Genomic DNA, 22,679 nt, shown 5'->3' with positions numbered 1-22,679 from the left:
AAATTCTTCCGTTGGGGCCTTCTTGGCCTCACACCACGCAACATATTTTCTCCAAATGCGGTGATAATGTTGTGCGGTCACTTCCTTCCTAGCTTTAATCAAGGTAGGAATAACTTCCTCTGGAATGCCCTTTTCTTTTAGAATCCGGCGTTCAACCGCCATGCCGTCAAACGCAGTCGCGGTAAGTCTTGGAACATACAAGGTCCCTGCTGAAGCAGATCCCTTCTTAGAGGTAGAGGCCACGGATCTTCCGTGAGCATCTCTTGAAGTTCCGGATACCAAGTTCTTCTTGGCCAATCCGGAGCCACTAGTATTGTTCTTACTCCCCTTTTCCGTATAATTCTCAGTACCTTTGGTATGAGAGGCAGAGGAGGAAACACATACACTGACTGGTACACCCACGGTGTTACCAGAGCGTCCACAGCTATTGCCTGAGGGTCTCTTGACCTGGCGCAATATCTGTCCAGTTTTTTGTTGAGGCGAGACGCCATCATGTCCACCTTTGGTTTTCCCCAATGGTTCACAATCATGTGGAAAACTTCCGGATGAAGTCCCCACTCTCCCGGGTGAAGGTCGTGTCTGCTGAGGAAGTCTGCTTCCCAGTTGTCCACTCCCGGGATGAACACTGCTGACAGTGCTATGACATGATTTTCCGCCCAGCGAAGAATCCTTGCAGCTTCTGTCATTGCTCTTCTGCTTCTCGTGCCGCCTTGTCTGTTTACGTGGGCGACTGCCGTGATGTTGTCCGACTGGATCAACACCGGCTGACCCTGAAGCAGCGGTTTCGCCAAGCTTAGAGCATTGTAGATCGCTCTTAGCTCTAGTATATTTATGTGAAGAGACGTCTCCAGGTTTGACCATACACCCTGGAAGTTTCTTCCCTGTGTGACTGCTCCCCAGCCCCGTAAGCTGGCATCCGTAGTCACCAGGACCCAGTCCTGTATGCCGAACCTGCGGCCCTCTAACAGATGGGCACTCTGCAACCACCACAGTAGAGACAACCTTGTCCTTGGTGACAGTGTTATCCGCTGATGCATGTGCAGATGCGATCCGGACCATTTGTCCAGCAGATCCCACTGAAATATTCGTGCATGGAATCTGCCGAATGGAATTGCTTCGTAAGAAGCCACCATCTTTCCCAGGACTCTTGTGCATTGATGTACTGACACATTTCCTGGTTTTAGGAGGTTCCTGACAAGTTCGGATAACTCCCTTGCTTTCTCCTCCGGGAGAAACACCTTTTTCTGAACCGTGTCCAGAATCATTCCCAGGAACAGCAGACGTGTTGTCGGGGACAATTGAGATTTTGGAAGATTCAGAATCCACCCGTGTTGTTGAAGCACTACTTGGGTTAGTGCTACACCGACTTCCAGCTGTTCTCTGGACTTTGCCCTTATCAGGAGATCGTCCAAGTAAGGGATAATTAATACGCCTTTTCTTCGTAGAAGAACCATCATTTCGGTTATTACCTTGGTAAAGACCCGAGGTGCCGTGGACAAACCAAACGGCAGCGTTTGAAACTGATAATGACAGTCTTGTATCACGAACCTGAGATACCCTTGGTGTGAGGGGTAAATTGGGACATGCAGATAAGCATCTTTTATGTCCAGGGACACCATGAAGTCCCCTTCTTCCAGATTCGCTATCACTGCTCTTAGTGACTCCATCTTGAACTTGAATTTCTGTATGTACAGGTTCAAGGATTTCAGATTTAGAATAGGTCTTACCGAACCGTCCGGCTTCGGTACCACAAATAGTGTGGAATAATACCCCTTTCCCTGTTGTAGGAGGGGTACCTTGACTATCACCTGCTGAGAATACAGCTTGTGAATGGCTTCCAATACCGTCGCCCTTTCTGAGGGAGACGTTGGTAAAGCAGACTTTAGGAAACGGCGAGGGGGAGATCTTTCGAATTCCAACATGTAACCCTGAGATACTATCTGCAGGATCCACGGGTCCACCTGTGAGCGAGCCCACTGATTGCTGAAAATCTTTAGTCGACCCCCCACCGCTCCTGAGTCCGCTTGTAAAGCCCCAGCGTCATGCTGATGGCTTTGTAGAACCCGGGGCGGGCTTCTGGTCCTGGGCAGGGGCTGCTTGCTGCCCTCTCTTACCCTTTCCTCTGCCTCGTGGCAGATAAGACTGTCCTTTTGCCCGCTTGTTTTTATAGGAGCGAAAGGACTGCGGCTGAAAAGACGGTGTCTTTTTCTGTTGGGAGGGGGTCTGAGGTAAAAAAGTGGATTTGCCGGCAGTTGCCATGGCCACCAGATCCGATAGACCAACCCCAAATAATTCCTCTCCTTTATATGGCAATACTTCCATATGCCTTTTGGAATCCGCATCACCTGACCACTGTCGCGTCCATAAACTTCTTCTGGCAGATATGGACATCGCACTTACTCTCGATGCCAGAGTGCAAACATCCCTCTGAGCATCTCGCATATAAAGAAACGCATCCTTTAATTGCTCTAGAGTCAATAAAATACTGTCCCTATCCAGGGTATCAATATTTTCAGTCAGGGAATCCAACCACACTACCCCAGCACTGCACATCCAGGCTGAGGCTATTGCTGGTCGGAGTATAACACCAGTATGCGTGTATATACTCTTCAGGGTAGTTTCCAGCCTCCTATCTGCTGGATCCTTGAGGGCGGCCGTATCTGGAGACGGCAACGCCACTTGTTTTGATAAACGTGTGAGCGCTTTATCCACCCTAGGGGGTGTTTCCCAGCGCGCCCTAACCTCTGGTGGGAAAGGGTATAATGCCAATAACTTCTTAGAAATTAGCAGTTTTCTATCTGGGTTAACCCACGCTTCATCACACACGTCATTCAATTCCTCTGATTCTGGAAAAGCTACAGGTAGTTTTTTCACCCCCCACATAATACCCCTTTTTGAGGTACCTGCAGTATCAGAGATCTGCAAAGCCTCCTTCATTGCCGTGATCATATAACGTGTGGCCCTATTGGAAAATACGTTTGTTTCTTCACCGTCGACACTAGATTCATCTGTGTCGGTACCTGTGTCGACTGACTGAGGTAAGGGACGTTTTACAGCCCCTGACGGTGTCTGAGACGCCTGAGCAGGTACTAACTGGTTTTCCGGCCGTCTCATTTCGTCAACTGACTTTTGTAATGTACTAACATTATCACGTAATTCCATAATTAAAGCCATCCATTCCGGTGTCGACTCCCTAGGGGGTGACATCACCATTACCGGCAATTGCTCCGCCTCCACACCAACATCGTCCTCATACATGTCGACACACACGTACCGACACACAGCAGACACACAGGGAATGCTCTTATCGAAGACAGGACCCCACTAGCCCTTTGGGGAGACAGAGGGAGAGTTTGCCAGCACACACCAAAAGCGCTATAAAATGTATATAAACAACCCTAAAAGGTGTTGTTTTTGTTATATGCGCTTTAAATATATAAATATCGCCAAAATATGCCCCCCTTCTCTTTGTTACCCTGTTTCTGTAGTGCAGTGCAGGGGAGAGTCCTGGGAGCCTTCCTCACAGCGGAGCTGAGCAGGAAAATGGCGCTGTGTGCTGAGGAGAATAAGCCCCGCCCCCTATCCGGCGGGCTTTTCTCCCGGGTTTTGAGATATCTGGCCTGGGTTAAATACATACATATAGCCTCAATGGCTATATGTGATGTATTCTTTGCCATCAAAGGTATTAAATATTGCTGCCCAGGGCGCCCCCAGCAGCGCCCTGCACCCTCCGTGACCGTTCAGTGTGAAGTGTGTAGCAACAATGGCGCACAGCTGCAGTGCTGTGCGCTACCTTCATGAAGGCTGAAGAGCCTTCTGCCGCCTGTTTCCGGACCCTCGATCTTCAGCATCTGTAAGGGGGATCGGCGGCGCGGCTCCGGGACGAACCCCAGGGTGACCTGTGTTCCGACTCCCTCTGAAGCTATGTCCAGTAGCCTAAGACTCCAATCCATCCTGCACGCAGGTGAGTTGAAAATCTCTCCCCTAAGTCCCTCGATGCAGTGAGCCTGTTGCCAGCAGGACTCACTGAAAATAATAAACCTAAAAACTTTTTCTAAGCAGCTCTTTAGGAGAGCCACCTAGATTGCACCCTGCTCGGACGGGCACAAAAACCTAACTGAGGCTTGGAGGAGGGTCATGGGGGGAGGAGCCAGTACACACCATGTGATCCTAAAAGCTTGCTTTTGTGCCCTGTCTCCTGCGGAGCCGCTATCCCCATGGTCCTGACGGAGTCCCCAGCATCCACTAGGACGTTAGAGAAATATATATACATATCGCCAAATAAGTGCCCCCCCTCTCTGTTTTAACCCTGTTTCTGTAGTGCAGTGCAGGGGAGAGCCTGGGAGCCTTCCCACCAGCCTTTCTGTGAGGGAAAATGGCGCTGTGTGCTGAGGAGAATAGGCCCCGCCCCCTTTTCGGCGGGCTTCTTCTCCCGTTTTTCTGAGACCTGGCAGGGGTTAAATACATCCATATAGCCTCCAGGGGCTATATGTGATGTATTTTTAGCCAGAATAAGGTATTATACATTGCTGCCCAGGGCGCCCCCAGCAACGCCCTGCACCCTCCGTGACCGTTGGTGTGAAGTGTGTGACAACAATGGCGCACAGCTGCAGTGCTGTGCGCTACCTTCATGAAGACTGAAAAGCCTTCTGCCGCCGGTTTCTGGACCTTCAATCTTCAGCATCTGCAAGGGGGGTCGGCGGCGCGGCTCCGGGACGAACCCCAGGGTGAGACCTGTGTTCCGACTCCCTCTGGAGCTAATGGTGTCCAGTAGCCTAAGAAGCCAATCCATCCTGCACGCAGGTGAGTTGAACTTCTCTCCCCTAAGTCCCTCGATGCAGTGAGCCTGTTGCCAGCAGGACTCACTGAAAATAAGAAACCTAAAAACTTTTTCTAAGCAGCTCCTTAAGAGAGCCACCTAGATTGCACCCTGCTCGGACGGGCACAAAAACCTAACTGAGGCTTGGAGGAGGGTCATAGGGGGAGGAGCCAGTACACACCACCTGATCCTAAAGCTTTAGTTTTGTGCCCTGTCTCCTGCGGAGCCGCTAATCCCCATGGTCCTGACGGAGTCCCCAGCATCCACTTAGGACGTCAGAGAAATAGAGTAAAGGTAACAAAGAGCACCACAATTCTCAATACATAAGACATCTTAGATGTAAGTATCAAGGGAGTAATCCGCGTACTGCTAGGGGCTGGCGGCCATAGATAGAGATTAGCCTTTATCAGCAAAAGAAAATGCGGATAAAGATGGTCGCTGAGTAGGAGAGAGCAGTGAGTGAAATGTGTCGAGAAGAGGGATTTAACGACAGGAGGAAAGAGGGCCCTACTCTGAGGAACTAACTATCTAGTGGGAAGGGGCGGCACTACGTTGACATGAGGTGCAAGCAAGCGGGAGGTAGCCTGATGGTAGGATGTATACCACATTAGGGACCTGTCCGACGAGGTCACCGTGAAGTAGGTGGGCAGGCTCATATACTGGCCAATATATGCCAAGAAACTCGATTATTACGGTTGTTATAATTTTAATGGTGTATGGTGCACCTGCATCCTTTTTCTTATATTGTATTACAATGATCAGGGAAAGGGGCATAACTAGATATATTGTAGACCCCAAGGCAAAAGTAGTAAGGGCCCTTATGTATCTAATAATTGTGAAAAATGTATTTAACACGTAACTTTGACAGGCAAGCTGGACCCGTCTCAGCTCTGGGCACAATAGCAGCTGCACTGCCTGCACCTATGGTAGCTACTCCCTTGGTCATGATTATATAGCAAAACTCCAGAATAGTGTCCGTATAGCATTGTATAATATGTTACTGGCAAGCCCTGCATTTGCATAGTGGTCACTAGAATGCTCTTTGTATACAAGTCACTAAGAAGGTGCTCTATACCAGTAACTGAGCAGTGTGTATTGTACACATGTCACTAGAATGATCTCTGTATTGCATACAAGTCAATAAGAAAGTGCTCTATACCGGTGACTGAGATGCAGTGTATTGTATGTATGTCACTAGAATGATCTCTGTATTGTATACAAGTCAATAAGAAAGTGCTCTATACCAGTGACTGAGATGCAGTGTGTATTGCATGTATGTCATTAGAATGATCTCTGCATTGTATACAAGTCACTAAGAAAGTGCTCTATACAGGTAACTGAGATGCAGTGTGTATTGTATGTATGTCACTAGAATGATCTCTGTATTGTATACAAGTCAATAAGAAAGTGCTCTTTACCGGTGACTGAGATGCAGTTCGTATTGTATGTATGTCACTAGAATGATCTCTGTATTGTATACAAGTCAATAAGAAAGTGCTCTTTACCGGTGACTGAGATGCAGTTCGTATTGTATGTATGTCACTAGAATGCTTTCTGTATTGTATACAAGTCACTAAGAACGTGCTCTATACCAGTAACTGAGATGCAGTGTATATTTTATGTATGTCACTAGAATGATCTCTGCATTGTATACAAAGTCACTAAGAAAGTGCTCTATACCAGTAACTGAGAAGCAGTATGTATTGTATGTATGTCACTAGAATGATCTCTGCATTGTATACAAAGTCACTAAGAAAGTGCTCTATACCAGTAACTGAGATGCAGTGTGTATTGTATGTATGTCACTAGAATGATCTCTGTATTGTATACAAGTCAATAAGAAAGTGCTCTATACCAGTAACTGAGAAGCAGTATGTATTGTATGTATGTCACTAGAATGATCTCTGCATTGTATACAAAGTCACTAAGAAAGTGCTCTATACCAGTAACTGAGATGCAGTGTGTATTGTATGTATGTCACTAGAATGATCTCTGTATTTAATAAAAGTCAATAAGAAAGTGCTCTATACCGGTGACTGAGATGCAGTACGTATTGTATGTATGTCACTAGAATGATCTCTGTATTGTATACAAGTCAATAAGAAAGTGCTCTATACCAGTGACTGAGATGCAGTGTATTGTATGTATGTATGTCACTAGAATGATCTCTGCATTGTATACAAGTCAATAAGAAAGTGCTCTACACCAGTGACTGAGATGCAGTGTGTATTGCATGTATGTCATTAGAATGATCTCTGCATTGTATACAAGTCACTAAGAAAGTGCTCTATACAGGTAACTGAGATGCAGTGTGTATTGTATGTATGTCACTAGAATGATCTCTGTATTGTATACAAGTCAATAAGAAAGTGCTCTATACCAGTGACTGAGATGCAGTTCGTATTGTATGTATGTCACTAGAATGCTTTCTGTATTGTATACAAGTCACTAAGAACGTGCTCTATACCAGCAACTGAGATGCAGTGTATATTTTATGTATGTCACTAGAATGATCTCTGCATTGTATACAAAGTCACTAAGAAAGTGCTCTATACCAGTAACTGAGAAGCAGTATGTATTGTATGTATGTCACTAGAATGATCTCTGCATTGTATACAAAGTCACCAGGAAAATGCTCTATACCAGTAACTGAGATGCAGTGTGTATTGTATGTATGTCACTAGAATGATCTCTGTATTGTATACAAGTCAATAAGAAAGTGCTCTATACCAGTAACTGAGAAGCAGTATGTATTGTATGTATGTCACTAGAATGATCTCTGCATTGTATACAAAGTCACTAAGAAAGTGCTCTATACCAGTAACTGAGATGCAGTGTGTATTGTATGTATGTCACTAGAATGATCTCTGTATTGTATACAAGTCAATAAGAAAGTGCTCTATACCAGTAACTGAGAAGCAGTATGTATTGTATGTATGTCACTAGAATGATCTCTGCATTGTATACAAGTCACTAAGAAAGTGCTCTATACCAGTAACTGAGATGCAGTGTGTATTGTATGTATGTCACTAGAATGATCTCTGCATTGTATACAAGTCAATAAGAAAGTGCTCTATACCAGTAACTGAGAAGCAGTATGTATTGTATGTATGTCACTAGAATGATCTCTGCATTGTATACAAGTCACTAAGAAAGTGCTCTATACCAGTAACTGAGATGCAGTGTGTATTGTATGTATGTCACTAGAATGATCTCTGCATTGTATACAAGTCAATAAGAAAGTGCTCTATACCAGTAACTGAGAAGCAGTATGTATTGTATGTATGTCACTAGAATGATCTCTGCATTGTATACAAAGTCACTAAGAAAGTGCTCTATACCAGTAACTGAGATGCAGTGTGTATTGTATGTATGTCACTAGAATGATCTCTGTATTGTATACAAGTCAATAAGAAAGTGCTCTATACCAGTAACTGAGAAGCAGTATGTATTGTATGTATGTCACTAGAATGATCTCTGCATTGTATACAAAGTCACTAAGAAAGTGCTCTATACCAGTAACTGAGATGCAGTGTGTATTGTATGTATGTCACTAGAATGATCTCTGTATTTAATAAAAGTCAATAAGAAAGTGCTCTATACCGGTGACTGAGATGCAGTACGTATTGTATGTATGTCACTAGAATGATCTCTGTATTGTATACAAGTCAATAAGAAAGTGCTCTATACCAGTGACTGAGATGCAGTGTATTGTATGTATGTATGTCACTAGAATGATCTCTGCATTGTATACAAGTCAATAAGAAAGTGCTCTACACCAGTGACTGAGATGCAGTGTGTATTGCATGTATGTCATTAGAATGATCTCTGCATTGTATACAAGTCACTAAGAAAGTGCTCTATACAGGTAACTGAGATGCAGTGTGTATTGTATGTATGTCACTAGAATGATCTCTGTATTGTATACAAGTCAATAAGAAAGTGCTCTATACCAGTGACTGAGATGCAGTTCGTATTGTATGTATGTCACTAGAATGCTTTCTGTATTGTATACAAGTCACTAAGAACGTGCTCTATACCAGCAACTGAGATGCAGTGTATATTTTATGTATGTCACTAGAATGATCTCTGCATTGTATACAAAGTCACTAAGAAAGTGCTCTATACCAGTAACTGAGAAGCAGTATGTATTGTATGTATGTCACTAGAATGATCTCTGCATTGTATACAAAGTCACCAGGAAAATGCTCTATACCAGTAACTGAGATGCAGTGTGTATTGTATGTATGTCACTAGAATGATAGAAAGTGCTCTATACCAGTAACTGAGAAGCAGTATGTATTGTATGTATGTCACTAGAATGATCTCTGCATTGTATACAAAGTCACTAAGAAAGTGCTCTATACCAATAACTGAGATGCAGTGTGTATTGCATGTATGTCACTAGAATGATCTCTGCATTGTATACAAAGTCACTAAGAAAGTGCTCTATACCAGTAACTGAGATGCAGTGTGTATTGTATGTATGTCACTAGAATGATCTCTGTATTGTATACAAGTCAATAAGAAAGTGCTCTATACCAGTAACTGAGAAGCAGTATGTATTGTATGTATGTCACTAGAATGATCTCTGCATTGTATACAAGTCACTAAGAAAGTGCTCTATACCAGTAACTGAGATGCAGTGTGTATTGTATGTATGTCACTAGAATGATCTCTGCATTGTATACAAGTCAATAAGAAAGTGCTCTATACCAGTAACTGAGAAGCAGTATGTATTGTATGTATGTCACTAGAATGATCTCTGCATTGTATACAAAGTCACTAAGAAAGTGCTCTATACAAGTAACTGAGATGCAGTGTGTATGGTATGTGCGTCACTAGAATGATCTCTGCATTGTATACAAGTCACTAAGAAAGTGCTCTATACCAGTAACTGAGATGCAGTGTGTATTGTATGTATGTCACTAGAATGATCTTTATGCAGCTGAAATGAGGCTGTCTTTTATTGGATTGTAGACCTCTGAAATAATCCTCATTAATCTCGTTTGTAAAACCTGGCTCACAGGTTCTTTTAACAATGGGGGTAATTCAGACCTAATCGCTCGCTAGCATTTTTTGCAGCTCTACGATCAGGTCAGAACTGTGCATGCATATGCACTGCAATGCGCAGGCGCGTCGCACGGGTATAAAGCGGATCGTTGCTGTGCGATGGGTTTTACAAAGAATCCATTCGCACAGCCGATCGCAAGGAGATCGACAGGAAGAAAGCGTTTGTGGGTGTCAACTGACCGTTTTCAGGGAGTGCTTGGAAAAACGCAGGCGTGTCCAAGCGTTTGCAGGGCGGGTGTCTGACGTCAATTCTGGTCCTGGACAGGTTGAAGTGATCGCAGCGGCTGAGTAAGTTCAGGGCAACTCAGAAACTGCACAAAGTTTTTTTGTACCGGTCAGCTGTACATGCGATCGCACACTTGCACATCTGAAATACAACCCCCCGGTGGGCAGCGACTATGCGAACGCTGGACTGCAAAAAAAAACCACTAGCGAGCAATCAGGTCTGAATTACCCCCATTACAATTATTGTGATTGTACCCTTCTCCCACTACCTTTCTTTGATAAGAAGGTTCCCCTGGGTGAGCCCAGTGTAAGATTGTCATGGTTCTCCATCAGTGACCCTCTGCAACAGTTGAACACCATAATAGTGTGTGGTTATGCCTTTCCTGCACTCCTGATCACATATTAACCAGATTAGTCTCTTATGCCCTGATGGCCTTGCTGTTGGCCCACAGGGGTTGTGGATTCGTCATAAACCTCTTTCCTGACGCATGATTTCTTATACCAGTTATATCAGGAGTTCAGTCATGACCTATGAGATGCCTACTACCCACATGTCAGGCCTATACAAACCAGCTTTCTGTCAGCAAACATTGTCAGTATATTTGTAAATATATCAGTTTTCCTTCAGGCCTGGAGGCCTGCCGATTGATTATGTCTCTATGTATGACCTCAGCATGTATGACAGCCTTTTTAGCTCCTGACTCTTTGACTCTGAACAACATCTCTGTGAACTGTATTGGCCTTTGGCTTTCTGCAGCCTTATACCCATACTTGCCTACCTGACCCTCTCCATGAGGGAGAAAATGCTCTGTTCCTGGACTTTCCTGGTAATGTATGATTGCCATCACCTGTGGTGAGCTAGGTAATTGATAAGAAAGGTGTTTCATCACAGGTGATGGCAATCATACATTACCAGGAAAGTCCAGGAACAGAGCATTTTCTCCCTCATGGAGAGGGTCAGGTAGGCAAGTATGCTTATACCTATCACACCAATGTGAACTTTCTAGTACTAAAAGGTTTATGCTGTGGCTAATATTTATTTATAAATATCAGAAAAGAACTGAAACACTCAAATACCAATTTGTTCCTTCCTACCACTGGGACCCACCCATGAATCCCAGAGAAAACGTACATTAGTTCTTCTATGGTTACCATGGTCCCAACAGTAGCTTCATTTGGAAGTACAAGCAATTCCCCTCTTGGGATTCCTCTTTTTGGCTCTGTAATCCTCTCTTAGTTCAGAACGTTTGAAATTTACAGATGTCTCCTATAAATGAAAGGCTAAACATTGCCACAACACCATCAATTTCATTGTGCCATAGATTCAGTCTCTGGTACTACCCCTCTTAGAGACCCCTTTCTGTACCCAAAACTCAATATCAGAAAACATTAAGTAGAACTTTTAAGCCCAGTACTCACGGGCCGATCAAGGAGAGATGCGTGCTGAGCGAACCGCTCAGCACACATCTCTCCTGCCGCTCAGCACAGCGCGATCTGTGCTGAGCGTGCGGGGGGAGACGGGGGGGCCGCTCACTTCACCCAGCGGGTGAAGTGAGCGACCCGCTAGATTGGCCTGCATGCAGGCCAATCTAGCAGCGGCGATAGCGATGTGCGGGGCCGCGCATCGCTATCGCCGAGGGGGCTACACACGGAGCGATCCTGCCGATATTCTAAGCAATCTAGTCAGATTCCTCTGCAAATCCACTCCATCAGGGTTGCAACCTTCTTTATGAAGATACAAATAAGTATTCCAGGCCTGGACTTTCCTGAGACACAGCATCATCTACAAAGGTGTTGAAAAAAATAACAATAAAAAATGAATACCTCTTCCTTTGACCTTGGGACCCTTTGATCTTATTTGTGGTCAGTGCTTTCTAAACTTCCCCTGCATGGGGTATACTATGTCAGCTATAATAAAGGAGACATGTGAAAGCCACTAAGAATATGGATTGCGGACTCCGCAATCTCACAGTAGCCTTTCAACATTGGCCACGATGTGCACGATTATGTGTCTGAGCTCACAAACACTTCAGCAACAAGCCTGCGACACTCCCATACCATCTCCGCAATATCCACATACAGTAGATACCTCCCTGTTACCTCCTAGTCACTGCCCAGGAACGTCCAATATTGTATAAAGACATTACTGAGACTGTGCATCTCAATTACAGCTGCATCTCTGTGCACACCGACTCTGGACGTATACGCTGTGCGACTTATTTGCATGCACAGAAGAAAGAAAAGACGCTGAACTGTGTGCAGTATCGACTGCATCCACTCAGAATCAGGACCTAGACATGGAGGAATGGAAACATCTTCTGGAAAGGTCATTGTCAATGTAGGATACCAGAATCTTCAGCTTGCACTGAGGTTGAATCCTCATTATGCCAATGGGAACATTTCTTGGTTTTATTTGACCTTTGACCCTCTTTATTAATCATTTGATCTTTTGGACTAAGAAGATCCACAAGAACAATCATATCCTTACTGTATTTAGGCTACACCTATACCTTAAATTCCTCCTGGGGAAACATTTGTTGCCATGGCCTCCATCCCAAGATTTTATCCTGGCATAAGGAAGGTCTCAGGAATTGATTAACAAACATTAGTGGTGTTGCAGATTTAGGATGATTTGTTCTCAGCTTGTCCTATTTCTGCCCAAAATATAAATCCTAATGAAGCACCCACAGGTTTCTATTCCTGTTCCAGATTCATATCTCTCTGGATTTTGTCACTAAGGGGGAGATGTACTAAGCCTTTGAAAGGTTAAGGTGGTGCGAGATAAAGTATCAGCCAATCCGATCCTAACTGCTATGTTACAGTCTGTGTTTAAAAAATGGCGTTTAGGAGCAGATTGGTTTGTACTTTACCTCTCTCCACTTTCTCTCTCTCCAAGACTGAGTACATCTGACCATAAGTAATCTTTCACCTGCCAATCCACTGGGTCAAAGCTGGTCAATGAAGGCAGGTGGCTTATATAAATATTATATAGGTATTAGCAACATGTTATTTTGGTTATTGTGTGCTAGTCTGAATCATTGCTTTGGTGTCTCATTTCCTTGGCAATTTGTGCCCCTGAACTCACACCTGTTTTATGATAATAAACCCCCTGACATTTGGCCTGTCTCTGACCATGGGCCTGATTTCCTGTTGGGAGTAAAGCAAAAAATAGCAAGTAACTGTGCACCTGGGCAAAACCTTCTCTTTACTGTGCCAAGGGTACCAGGACAATGACCTGATCCTGACATCATTTTTGAATTGCCGTTGTTACTGCCTCTCTTCCCAGAAGAGAAGCTGGCAAGGTCGATTTGAAAAATCGGCATGGGGGGACGTCTTGAAACTCTAGTTTGTACCCATTGGACACTATTTGTAAGACCCATTGGTCCAGGCCAGATTGAATCCAGATTTGGCTAAAAAGTTTCAGACGTGCTCCCACCTGTGCGGACTCCCGCAAGGGAGCCCCAGCATTATGCTGCAGATTTGGCAGAAGCAGGGGTGGACTTCTGCTCCTGCGATCCGGGAGACGCTGCGGATTTCTTTCCTTTTCCCCTTTCCCAACCTGCAAAAAAGGGGGAACCTTTGGCCTTTTTGTATTTGTTGGGCCGAAAGGACTGTATGTGAGAGTGATGTGTCTTTTTCGCCGGTGTAGGAGCATAAGGCAAGAATGTCGACTTACCTGCGGTAGCCGCCGAGACTAACGCATCCGGCCCATCACCAAACAAGGCCTCACCTTTATACGGGAGAGCCTCCATATTTCTTTTGGAATCTGCATCAGCATTCCACTGGCGAATCCACAACGCCCTCCGAGCCGATACTGCCATGGTAGCGATTCTTGATTCCAAGAAACCAATATATTTCATGGTTTCTAGTACGTATGCAGCAGCGTCTTTGATATGACCTAACGTTAGGAGTATCTATTGTGTCAATGTCTAATGAAAAGTTTTCTGACCACTTTTCAATAGCAGTACTCACCCACTCACGGACAATGGTAGGCCTGAGTAGTGTCCCATTGGCCACATCAATAGATCACCTCACTCACTTGCGGTCTGTCGGCTCCTTAAGTGAAGCCATACCAGGCGCAGGGAGAAACACCTCTTCTCTTTTATGACAGGGCCCTGTCTAAAATGCGGGGTGACTCCCACCTTTTTTGGAAAAAGGTAAGCTGCCTGAGGTGGAGGGAAAATTACATTACTTCTTTACTAAAGTAAACCCTCACCTTGTGGTAAAAGAGGGGGCTTCGTAACTTCTAACACCTAGTTTATAGCTAAAACATGTTTTGAATGCTTTTTTGCTAACTTAGGACCTATTCCCCTGGAATCACTAGTGTCGACACAGGAATCAGAGTCCGTGTCGGTATCAGTTTGTACTACTTGTGCAAATTTGTATGTGACCCAGAAAGGTCCCTGTGGATGAAAGGCAGAACTATTAAAAATCACATCTTCCACAGATTATTTTCATTTTCTATATGAGATTCAGTCCAACCTCTTACTGATATGATTCACACTATCATATAACCTTTCACCCAGTCAGGCTCTTGGTGTCATATTACACCTCTGTGTTCCTAACATGTCTCCACAGAGTTCCCTGCCACAGGCATGTCACACACGTGCAGAACCACACCACAGACACTCCGGGACTTATAGGGGACAGACCCACAGTAAAATCTGTCAGAGGGACACAGATAGGATTTGCCAGTTCACAACCCAGCGCTAGTAACACAATGTCTGTGAACACAAAATGCCCACTGACATGTAGCGCTTTTATAATGTTAATCACACAATTATATAGCACCAAATTCACTGTGGCCCCCCTGTTTTGCACCCTGATACTTGTTCAGTAGTGGAGGAGGACCAGCGTTGTCTCAGCAGCCTGAGGAGAGAGAGAAAATGGCGATGAGCAGTGTGCTGGCTGACTGAGGAGGCAGCTCCACTCTTCAATGGTGTGTTTCTCCTCAGCTGTTATGAGGTAATTTATTATACTGGCGGGGGTAGGACTGTGCCTCAGCAACTTATGCCCCTTATTTATGCCAGTTTCCATAGGTTTCATGCTGCCCAGGGTGCCCCCCCCCGCGCCCTGCACCCTGCAGTGCCTGTGTATGTGTGGGCAACATGGCGCGCTGCGCTCCCGCCAGCCGCGCGGTACCTTTAGCCGGCACTTTCTTGATTGAAGATCTATCTTCTAACACTCACCTGTCTTCTGACTTCTGGCTCTGTGAGGGGGGTGACGCGTGCTGTGGGAGTGAGCATCTAGGCACGGCTAGCGTTCAGTTCCCTTCAGGAGCTAATGGTGTCCTGTCAGCCAGAAGCAGAGCCATGAAAATCTTTAGGAAGTTGGTTCCTACTTCTGCCCCCTCAGTCCCACGAAGCAGGGAGACTGTTGCCAGCAGTTCTCCCTGAAAATAAAAAACCTAACATAAGTCTTTTCAGAGAAACTCAGTAGAGCTCCTCTGGAGTGCATCAAGTTTGCCTGGGCACATTTCTAAAACTGAGGTCTGGAGGAGGGACATAGAGGGTGGAGCCAGTTCACACCCTTGAAAAGTCTTAAAGTGCCCATGGCTCCTGCGGAACCATCTATACCCCCCATGGTACTGAAGTGGACCCCAGCATCCTCTAGGACGTATGAAAAAAAGACAATTTGTCAACCGAGTTCATCCTGTTTGTGTTCTCCTATGCTGTATTATTTTCAGGACTAATTTTATCTGTTGATAAAGTCGGCCGTTGTGTTGTTTTTTTCTCTCTAATTTTCTTATAACTATAGTGCCTGATCTAAGCACTGTAACCCTGTAGATCCTTATCCATTAGGAATTTATCTAGCCCATTCTTAAAAGTATTGACCGAGTCTGTCATTACTACTCTCTCAGGTAAGGAATTTCAAGTTCGTATTGTTCTTACTGTGAAAAAACTTTTCGCCTCTGTGTGCGGAATCTCCTCTCCTCTAACCTAAGGGGGTGTCCACGTGTCTGTGATGTGTGGCTGCCCACTACATAGATCTGCTAAATTGCAATGCTGATTATTTTTTCTACAAGTCGCTTACAAGTCGCTTCATATTGTTAGAAATCTCATAGGTTTTCTGCAGGATCAAATAGATGAATGAGCAGAGTGTTAGACCGGAATTCAATAGGTTATAGGTTTGAATCCTGGTTACAGCAGTACATATATACAACAAAATGTGGGAAGGGGCATCATAGCATGGGCTTTCTCTGCGATTAATTTTGTCAAGCCCCTTCCCCACAAGGCCTATGCATTATGTCCCTTTTGGAAAAATGGGGGGGGGGAATCTCGTTCTGGCACAAAGCACCAAAAAGTCTAGTTATGGCTCTGTGTTGAAATACATAACCAATTTTGACTAACTGACCCTGAAAAGTTGTGGTTTTAAAAAAAAATATGGCAAATTTATTTTGTAATCCAGGCCCGGAAGGTTTTGTGCCAAAATCATGGTGCCAGTGATGTAGAGCCACTGCCCTTTCAGTGAGAGATGCCCAAGAGACAGTACCCCACTGCTGATCCCTTGTATGTAATGTTGTATCCCCATTTGTGATTTAGGCCCATTCATATTACATATCTTCCAAAATCCAAACAAAGTGGACAAAAATGACCCCTCTCAGTTACTTACACCTCAAACTCTCATTATCAGCCCGCGCCACCAAAACAGCAACTGCACCCAGAACTCGTCCCTCAAAAATTGGGACTGCTGGGGGTATGAAAATACAGTCCTGGTAGTTCATTATACCAAAAAATGACAAAGTATAACAATCATATAAAGTACTTACTGTAGACAGCCTGTCTGTGCCGAAACAGATTCTACGTAGTGTTTCAGAGAAAGCCGGAATTCATCTAGCTCCTCTATTAGCACAGATAACTGCCGCTGAACAATCATTATGTGCTAAGGAATACAAAAAGATTGACATAATGTGACAGTCAGACAAAGAAAGATTCATTAATCATGCACAGTTTGTTAGAACAGGCTCAGACAGAAGACAAAAGCATTGGAGGATAATTCCATGCTCCGCGCTGACACATATATATATATATATTTTCGGAGCCGGAAATTCTTTGTGCATGAAGAATCAGCAATGTTCTTACAGATTTTAATTTAAGTCTCCAATACGGCCAACACATTAATCATCATTTCTTCTAAGAACTTTTAGAAATATTTTATTCATAATTTTCCTGCTTCAGCAATAAAGTGAGGGAGAGTGGTATTACTTATTCTGAAGTTCACATCTCTTTTCGGGCCCCCCGATAAAAACTGTGACAGGGCATGCTGGGAGGTGTAGTTTCACAACAGCTGGAGAACCACAGATTGGCCAGGGCTGTTGTAGCGTATCTTCACAACCTGTGGCACTTCCCATCTCAGGTGCGTTCAATAATGAATGATGAATGTTCCTTAGTCAGTGGTTCATATAGGTTTTGCTAAATTATAAGAAGTGCTGACAGTAACGATAAGCATTCGGAATGAACTCTGGATCATTAGTGGCGCATTTCCTATTGCTTTGTGCTGATGGTCCTTTACACTCAGTGGTGCCAAGAGAGGGGAGGGGGGGAGGGTACAAATTACCTGGGCCCAGGTCTGATGGAGGGGCCCCGCTGGGGCCCAGGTCCATGCCTCCTGTGATTAGGCCATGCCCCCTGAAAAGCATCTGAGCCCAGCCAGGCTTTCTACTGCCCTGGCTGGGAGGCATGCCATCCTATTCTGAGTGGGTGCTTCTCATGTGCTAGACATGCTGCCAAAGAGGTGTGGCCATGGCCCTAGCATGCTGTGGTCACACCCCCTCTAGGGGGGGGGGTCGAGGGGCCCAGAAAATTATTGTACTGGGGCCCAGAATTTCTCTTGGCAGCCCTGGTTACACTATGGGAACTGGTATGCGAGGTCTACTCTTTTATCAATGGATTCTACTGCGTCTGCCAGTTATGCCACATTCACCAGGTGATGAATGCATCTGAGACACGATGAACCCTGGAGCATGAAAACCACCCTGTAAATGGCTACAGGTACCAACTAGATGTCTGGGGTTTCGGAAACCTAGTAATCCCACTGAAAGCAAAGCAGTTTCTAATGTCTAGATATCACTTAAATGTAATTGGAATCCGCTTCAGTGTCTACAACCGATATATATACGGGATGCAGTCAATATACCGGCTGTCGGGATCCCGGCATTCAAGAGACCGACAGCCATCATTTTACCGACAGCCGGAATCCCGACACCCGCCCGGTATTCCCACTCATACCCCTTTCACATCGCAAATGCTGGGTCACACCCGGCAATTGGAAACGGATCCTTGCCGGGTGGGACCCCGGCGTTGGACCCTAACAGCTGGCTCCCCAACCCTGCGATATGTCGGGTCGCCATTGCGGCAGGGGGTGAAGCCGGCATTGGGGGCGGAGGTGGCGCTGGGAGATGAGCTCATCTCCACGCCACCTCTCCTTATGTAGCGAACGGATCCCGGGTCGCATTGACCCAGCAACCCGTTCACACTGCCCCTGACCCGGTATTCAGCCTGGGAATAACACTGCTTTATTCCCGGGTTTATTTACTAGGTCAGGTGACCCGGGAAATCACCATGGGCCCTTTCACACAATACAGTGACCCGTGTCGAAAATATACCCGTATCGGCAACATACCGGGTCGTTACCGGGTTATTTGTGCGGTGTGAAAGGGGTATTAGTTGGTGGGTCCACGCCACCAACCGAGTGGAAATAGAGCCACCAGGCCCAATGCGCGGCGAGCGCAGAAAGGCCGCGAGGGGAGTCACTGCAGGGATTCCGGCAGACGGGATGCCACAGACGGTATACTGACAGCCAATATCCCATCTGCTGAGATAACATATGTATCCTAAAATATAGTACATAATGAAATAAAATCCATATAGAGAAAAATAAGATTTTACTTACCGATAAATCTATTTCTCATAGTCCGTAGTGGATGCTGGGGACTCCGTCAGGACCATGGGGAATAGCGGCTCCGCAGGAGACAGGGCACAAAAGCAAGCTTTTAGGATCACATGGTGTGTACTGGCTCCTCCCCCTATGACCCTCCTCCAAGCCTCAGTTAGGTACTGTGCCCGGACGAGCGTACACAATAAGGAAGGATCTTGAATCCCGGGTAAGACTCATACCAGCCACACCAATCACACCGTACAACTTGTGATTTGAACCCAGTTAACAGTATGATAACAATGAAGTAGCCTCTAAAAAAGATGGCTCACAACAATAATAACCCGATTTTTTTGTAACAATAACTATGTACAAGTAATGCAGACAATCCGCACTTGGGATGGGCGCCCAGCATCCACTACGGACTATGAGAAATAGATTTATCGGTAAGTAAAATCTTATTTTCTCTAACGTCCTAGTGGATGCTGGGGACTCCGTCAGGACCATGGGGATTATACCAAAGCTCCCAAACGGGCGGGAGAGTGCGGATGACTCTGCAGCACCGAATGAGAGAACTCCAGGTCCTCCTCAGCCAGGGTATCAAATTTGTAGAATTTAGCAAACGTGTTTGCCCCTGACCAAGTAGCTGCTCGGCAAAGTTGTAAAGCCGAGACCCCTCGGGCAGCCGCCCAAGATGAGCCCACCTTCCTTGTGGAATGGACATTTACAGATTTTGGCTGTGGCAGGCCTGCCACAGAATGTGCAAGCTGAATTGTACTACAAATCCAACGAGCAATAGTCTGCTTAGAAGCAGGAGCACCCAGCTTTTTGGGTGCCTACAATATAAACCGCAAGTCAGACTTTCTGACTCCAGCCGTCCTGGAATTATATATATATATATATATTTTCAGGGCCCTGACAACGTCTAGCAACTTGGAGTCCTCCAAGTCCCTAGTAGCCGCAGGCACCACAATAGGTTGTTTCAGGTGAAACGCTGACACCACCTTAGGAAGAAACTGGGGACGAGTCCGCAGTTCTGCCCTGTCCGAATGGAAAATCAAATATGGGCTTTTGTAAGACAAAGCCGCCAATTTTGACAATCGCCTGGCCGAGGCCAGGGCCAACAGCATGGTCACTTTCCATGTGAGATATTTCAAATCCACAGATTTGAGTGGTTCAAACCAATATGATTTGAGGAATCCCAACACTACGTTGAGATCCCACGGTGCCACTGGAGGCACACAAGGGCTGTATATGCAATACTCCCTTGACAAACGTCTGGACTTCAGGAACTGAAGCCAATTCTTTCTGGAAGAAAATCTATAGGGCCGAAACTTGAACCTTAATGGACCCCAATTTGAGGCCCATAGACACTCCTGTTTGCAGGAAGTGCAGAAATCGACCTAGTTGAAATTTTTTCGTGGGGCCTTCCTGGCCTCACCCACGCAACATATTTTTACCACATGTGGTGATAACGTTGTGCGGTCACCTCCTTCCTGGCTTTGACCAGGGTAGGTATGACCTCTTCCGGAATGCCTTTTCCCTTAGGATCCGGCGTTCAAACCGCCATGCCGTCAAACGCAGTCGCGGTAAGTCTTGGAACAGACAAGGTCCCTGCTGGAGCAGGTCCTTTCTTAAAGGCCGATGCCACGGTTCCTCTTGGAACAGACATGGTACTTGCTGAAAGCAAATCCCTTCTTAGCTCCCGAGGCCATTAGTCCTCTGTGAGCATCTCTTGAAGTTCCGGTTACCAAGTCCCTCTTGGCCAATCCGGAGCCACGAGTATAGTTCTTACTCCTCTATGTCTTATAATTCTCAATACCTTGGTTATGAGAAGCAGAGGAGGGAACACATACACCGACTGTTACACCCACGGTGTAACCAGGACGTCCACAGCTATCGCCTGAAGGTCTCGTGACCTGGCGCAATACCTGTCCCATTTTTTGTTCGGGCGGGACGCCATCATGTCCACCTTTGGTCTTTCCCAACGGTTCACAATCATGCGGAAAACTTCCCTATGAAGTTCCCACTCTCCCGGGTGGAGGTCGTGCTGAGGAAGTCTGCTTCCCAGTCGTCCACTCCCGGAATGAACACTGCTGACAGTGCTATCACATGATTTTCCGCCTAGCGAAAAATCCTTGCAGTTTTGCCACTGCCCTCCTGCTTCTTGTGCCGCCCTTTCTGTTTACGTGGGCGACTGCCGTGATGTTATCCCACTGGATCAATACCGGCTGACCTTGAAGCAGAGGTCTTGCTAAGCTTAGAGCATTATAAATTTGCTCTTAGCTCCAGTATATTTATGTGGAGAGAATTCTCCACACTTGATCACACTCCTTGTGTGACTGCTCCCCAGCCTCTCAGGCTGGCCTCCGTGGTCACGAGCATCCAATCCTGAATGCCGAATCTGCGGCCCTCTAGAAGATGAGCACTCTGTAATCACCACAGGAGAGACACCCTTGTCCTTGGATATAGGGTTATCCGCTGATGCATCTGAAGATGCGATCCGGACCATTTGTCCAGCAGATCCCACTGAAGAGTTCTTGCGTGAAATCTGCCGAATGGAAGCGCTTCGTAATAAGCCACCATTTTTACCAGGACTCTTGTGCAATGATGCACTGACACTTTTCCTGGTTTTAGGAGGATCCCGATTAGCTCGGATAACTCCCTGGCTTTCTCCTCTGGGAGAAACACCTTTTTCTGGACTGTGTCCAGAATCATCCCTAGGACCAGCAGACGTGTCGTCGGAACAACTGCGGTTTTGGAATATTTAGAATCCACCCGTGCTATCGTAGAACTACTTGAGATAGTGCTACTCCGACCTCCAACTGTTCTCTGGACCTTGTTCTTATCAGGAGGTCGTCCATTTTCTTTGAAGACGAATCCTCCTTTCGGTCATTACCTTGGTAAGGACCCGGGGTGCCTTGGACAATCCAACGGCATCGTCTTGAAACTGATAGTGACAGTTCTGTACCACGAACCTGAGGTACCCTTGGTGAGAAAAGGCAAATTTTGGGACATGGAGGTAAGCATCCCTGATGTCCCGGGACACCATATAGTCCCCTTGTTCTTTGCTATCACTGCTCTGAGTGACTCCATTTGGATTTGAACCCTTGTAAGTGTTCAAATTTTTCAGATTTAGAATAGGTCTCACCTAGCCTTCAGTACCACCATATAGTGTGGAGTAATACCCCTTTCCTTGTTGTCGGAGGGGTAAATTTATTATCACCTGCTGGGAATACAGCTTGTGAATTGTTTTCAATACTGCCTCCCTGTCGGAGGGAGACATTGGTACAGCAGACTACAGGAACCTGCGAGGGGGGAAACCTCTCGACATTCCAATCTGTACCCCTTGGATACTACTTGTAGGATCCAGGGGTCCTGTACGGTCCCAGCGTCATGCTGAGAACTTGGTAGAAGCGGTGGAGGGCTTCTGTTCCTGGGAATGGGCTGCCTGCTGCAGTCTTCTTCCCTTTCCTCTATCCCTGGGCAGATATGACTCTTATAGGGACGAAAGGACTGAGGCTGAAAAGACGGTGTCTTTTTCTGCAGAGATGTGACTTAGGGTAAAAAACGGTGGATTTTCCAGCAGTTGCCCTGGCCACCAGGTCCCATGGACCGACCCCAAATAACTCCTCCCCTTTATACGGCAATACATCTTTGTGCCATTTGGAATCTGCATCACCTGACC

At 45.7% G+C, this 22,679-nt stretch overlaps 1 protein-coding gene across 4 annotated transcripts in view; it reads right to left on the bottom strand.

Moving 5' to 3' along the window:
• Nucleotides 1-22,679, bottom strand: part of NECAB1 (N-terminal EF-hand calcium binding protein 1) — a 771,241-nt gene that overhangs the window by 33,653 nt on the left and 714,909 nt on the right. For 3 of the 4 annotated variants that reach the window (XM_063924081.1, XM_063924080.1, XM_063924082.1), the window contains one exon: nt 16,887-16,999. The exons of the other annotated variant lie outside the window; for it this stretch is intronic. In XM_063924081.1, the coding sequence (XP_063780151.1) occupies nt 16,887-16,999 (113 nt within the window). The remainder of the gene's footprint in view (nt 1-16,886; nt 17,000-22,679) is intronic. 4 annotated transcript variants of the gene reach the window in all.

Source organism: Pseudophryne corroboree, chromosome 5, assembly GCF_028390025.1.
Source record: "Pseudophryne corroboree isolate aPseCor3 chromosome 5, aPseCor3.hap2, whole genome shotgun sequence".
Classification (NCBI taxonomy): domain Eukaryota; kingdom Metazoa; phylum Chordata; class Amphibia; order Anura; family Myobatrachidae; genus Pseudophryne; species Pseudophryne corroboree.
Note: the sequence above shows the minus strand (reverse complement) of the source record. Positions and strands in the feature narration are given on the sequence as shown.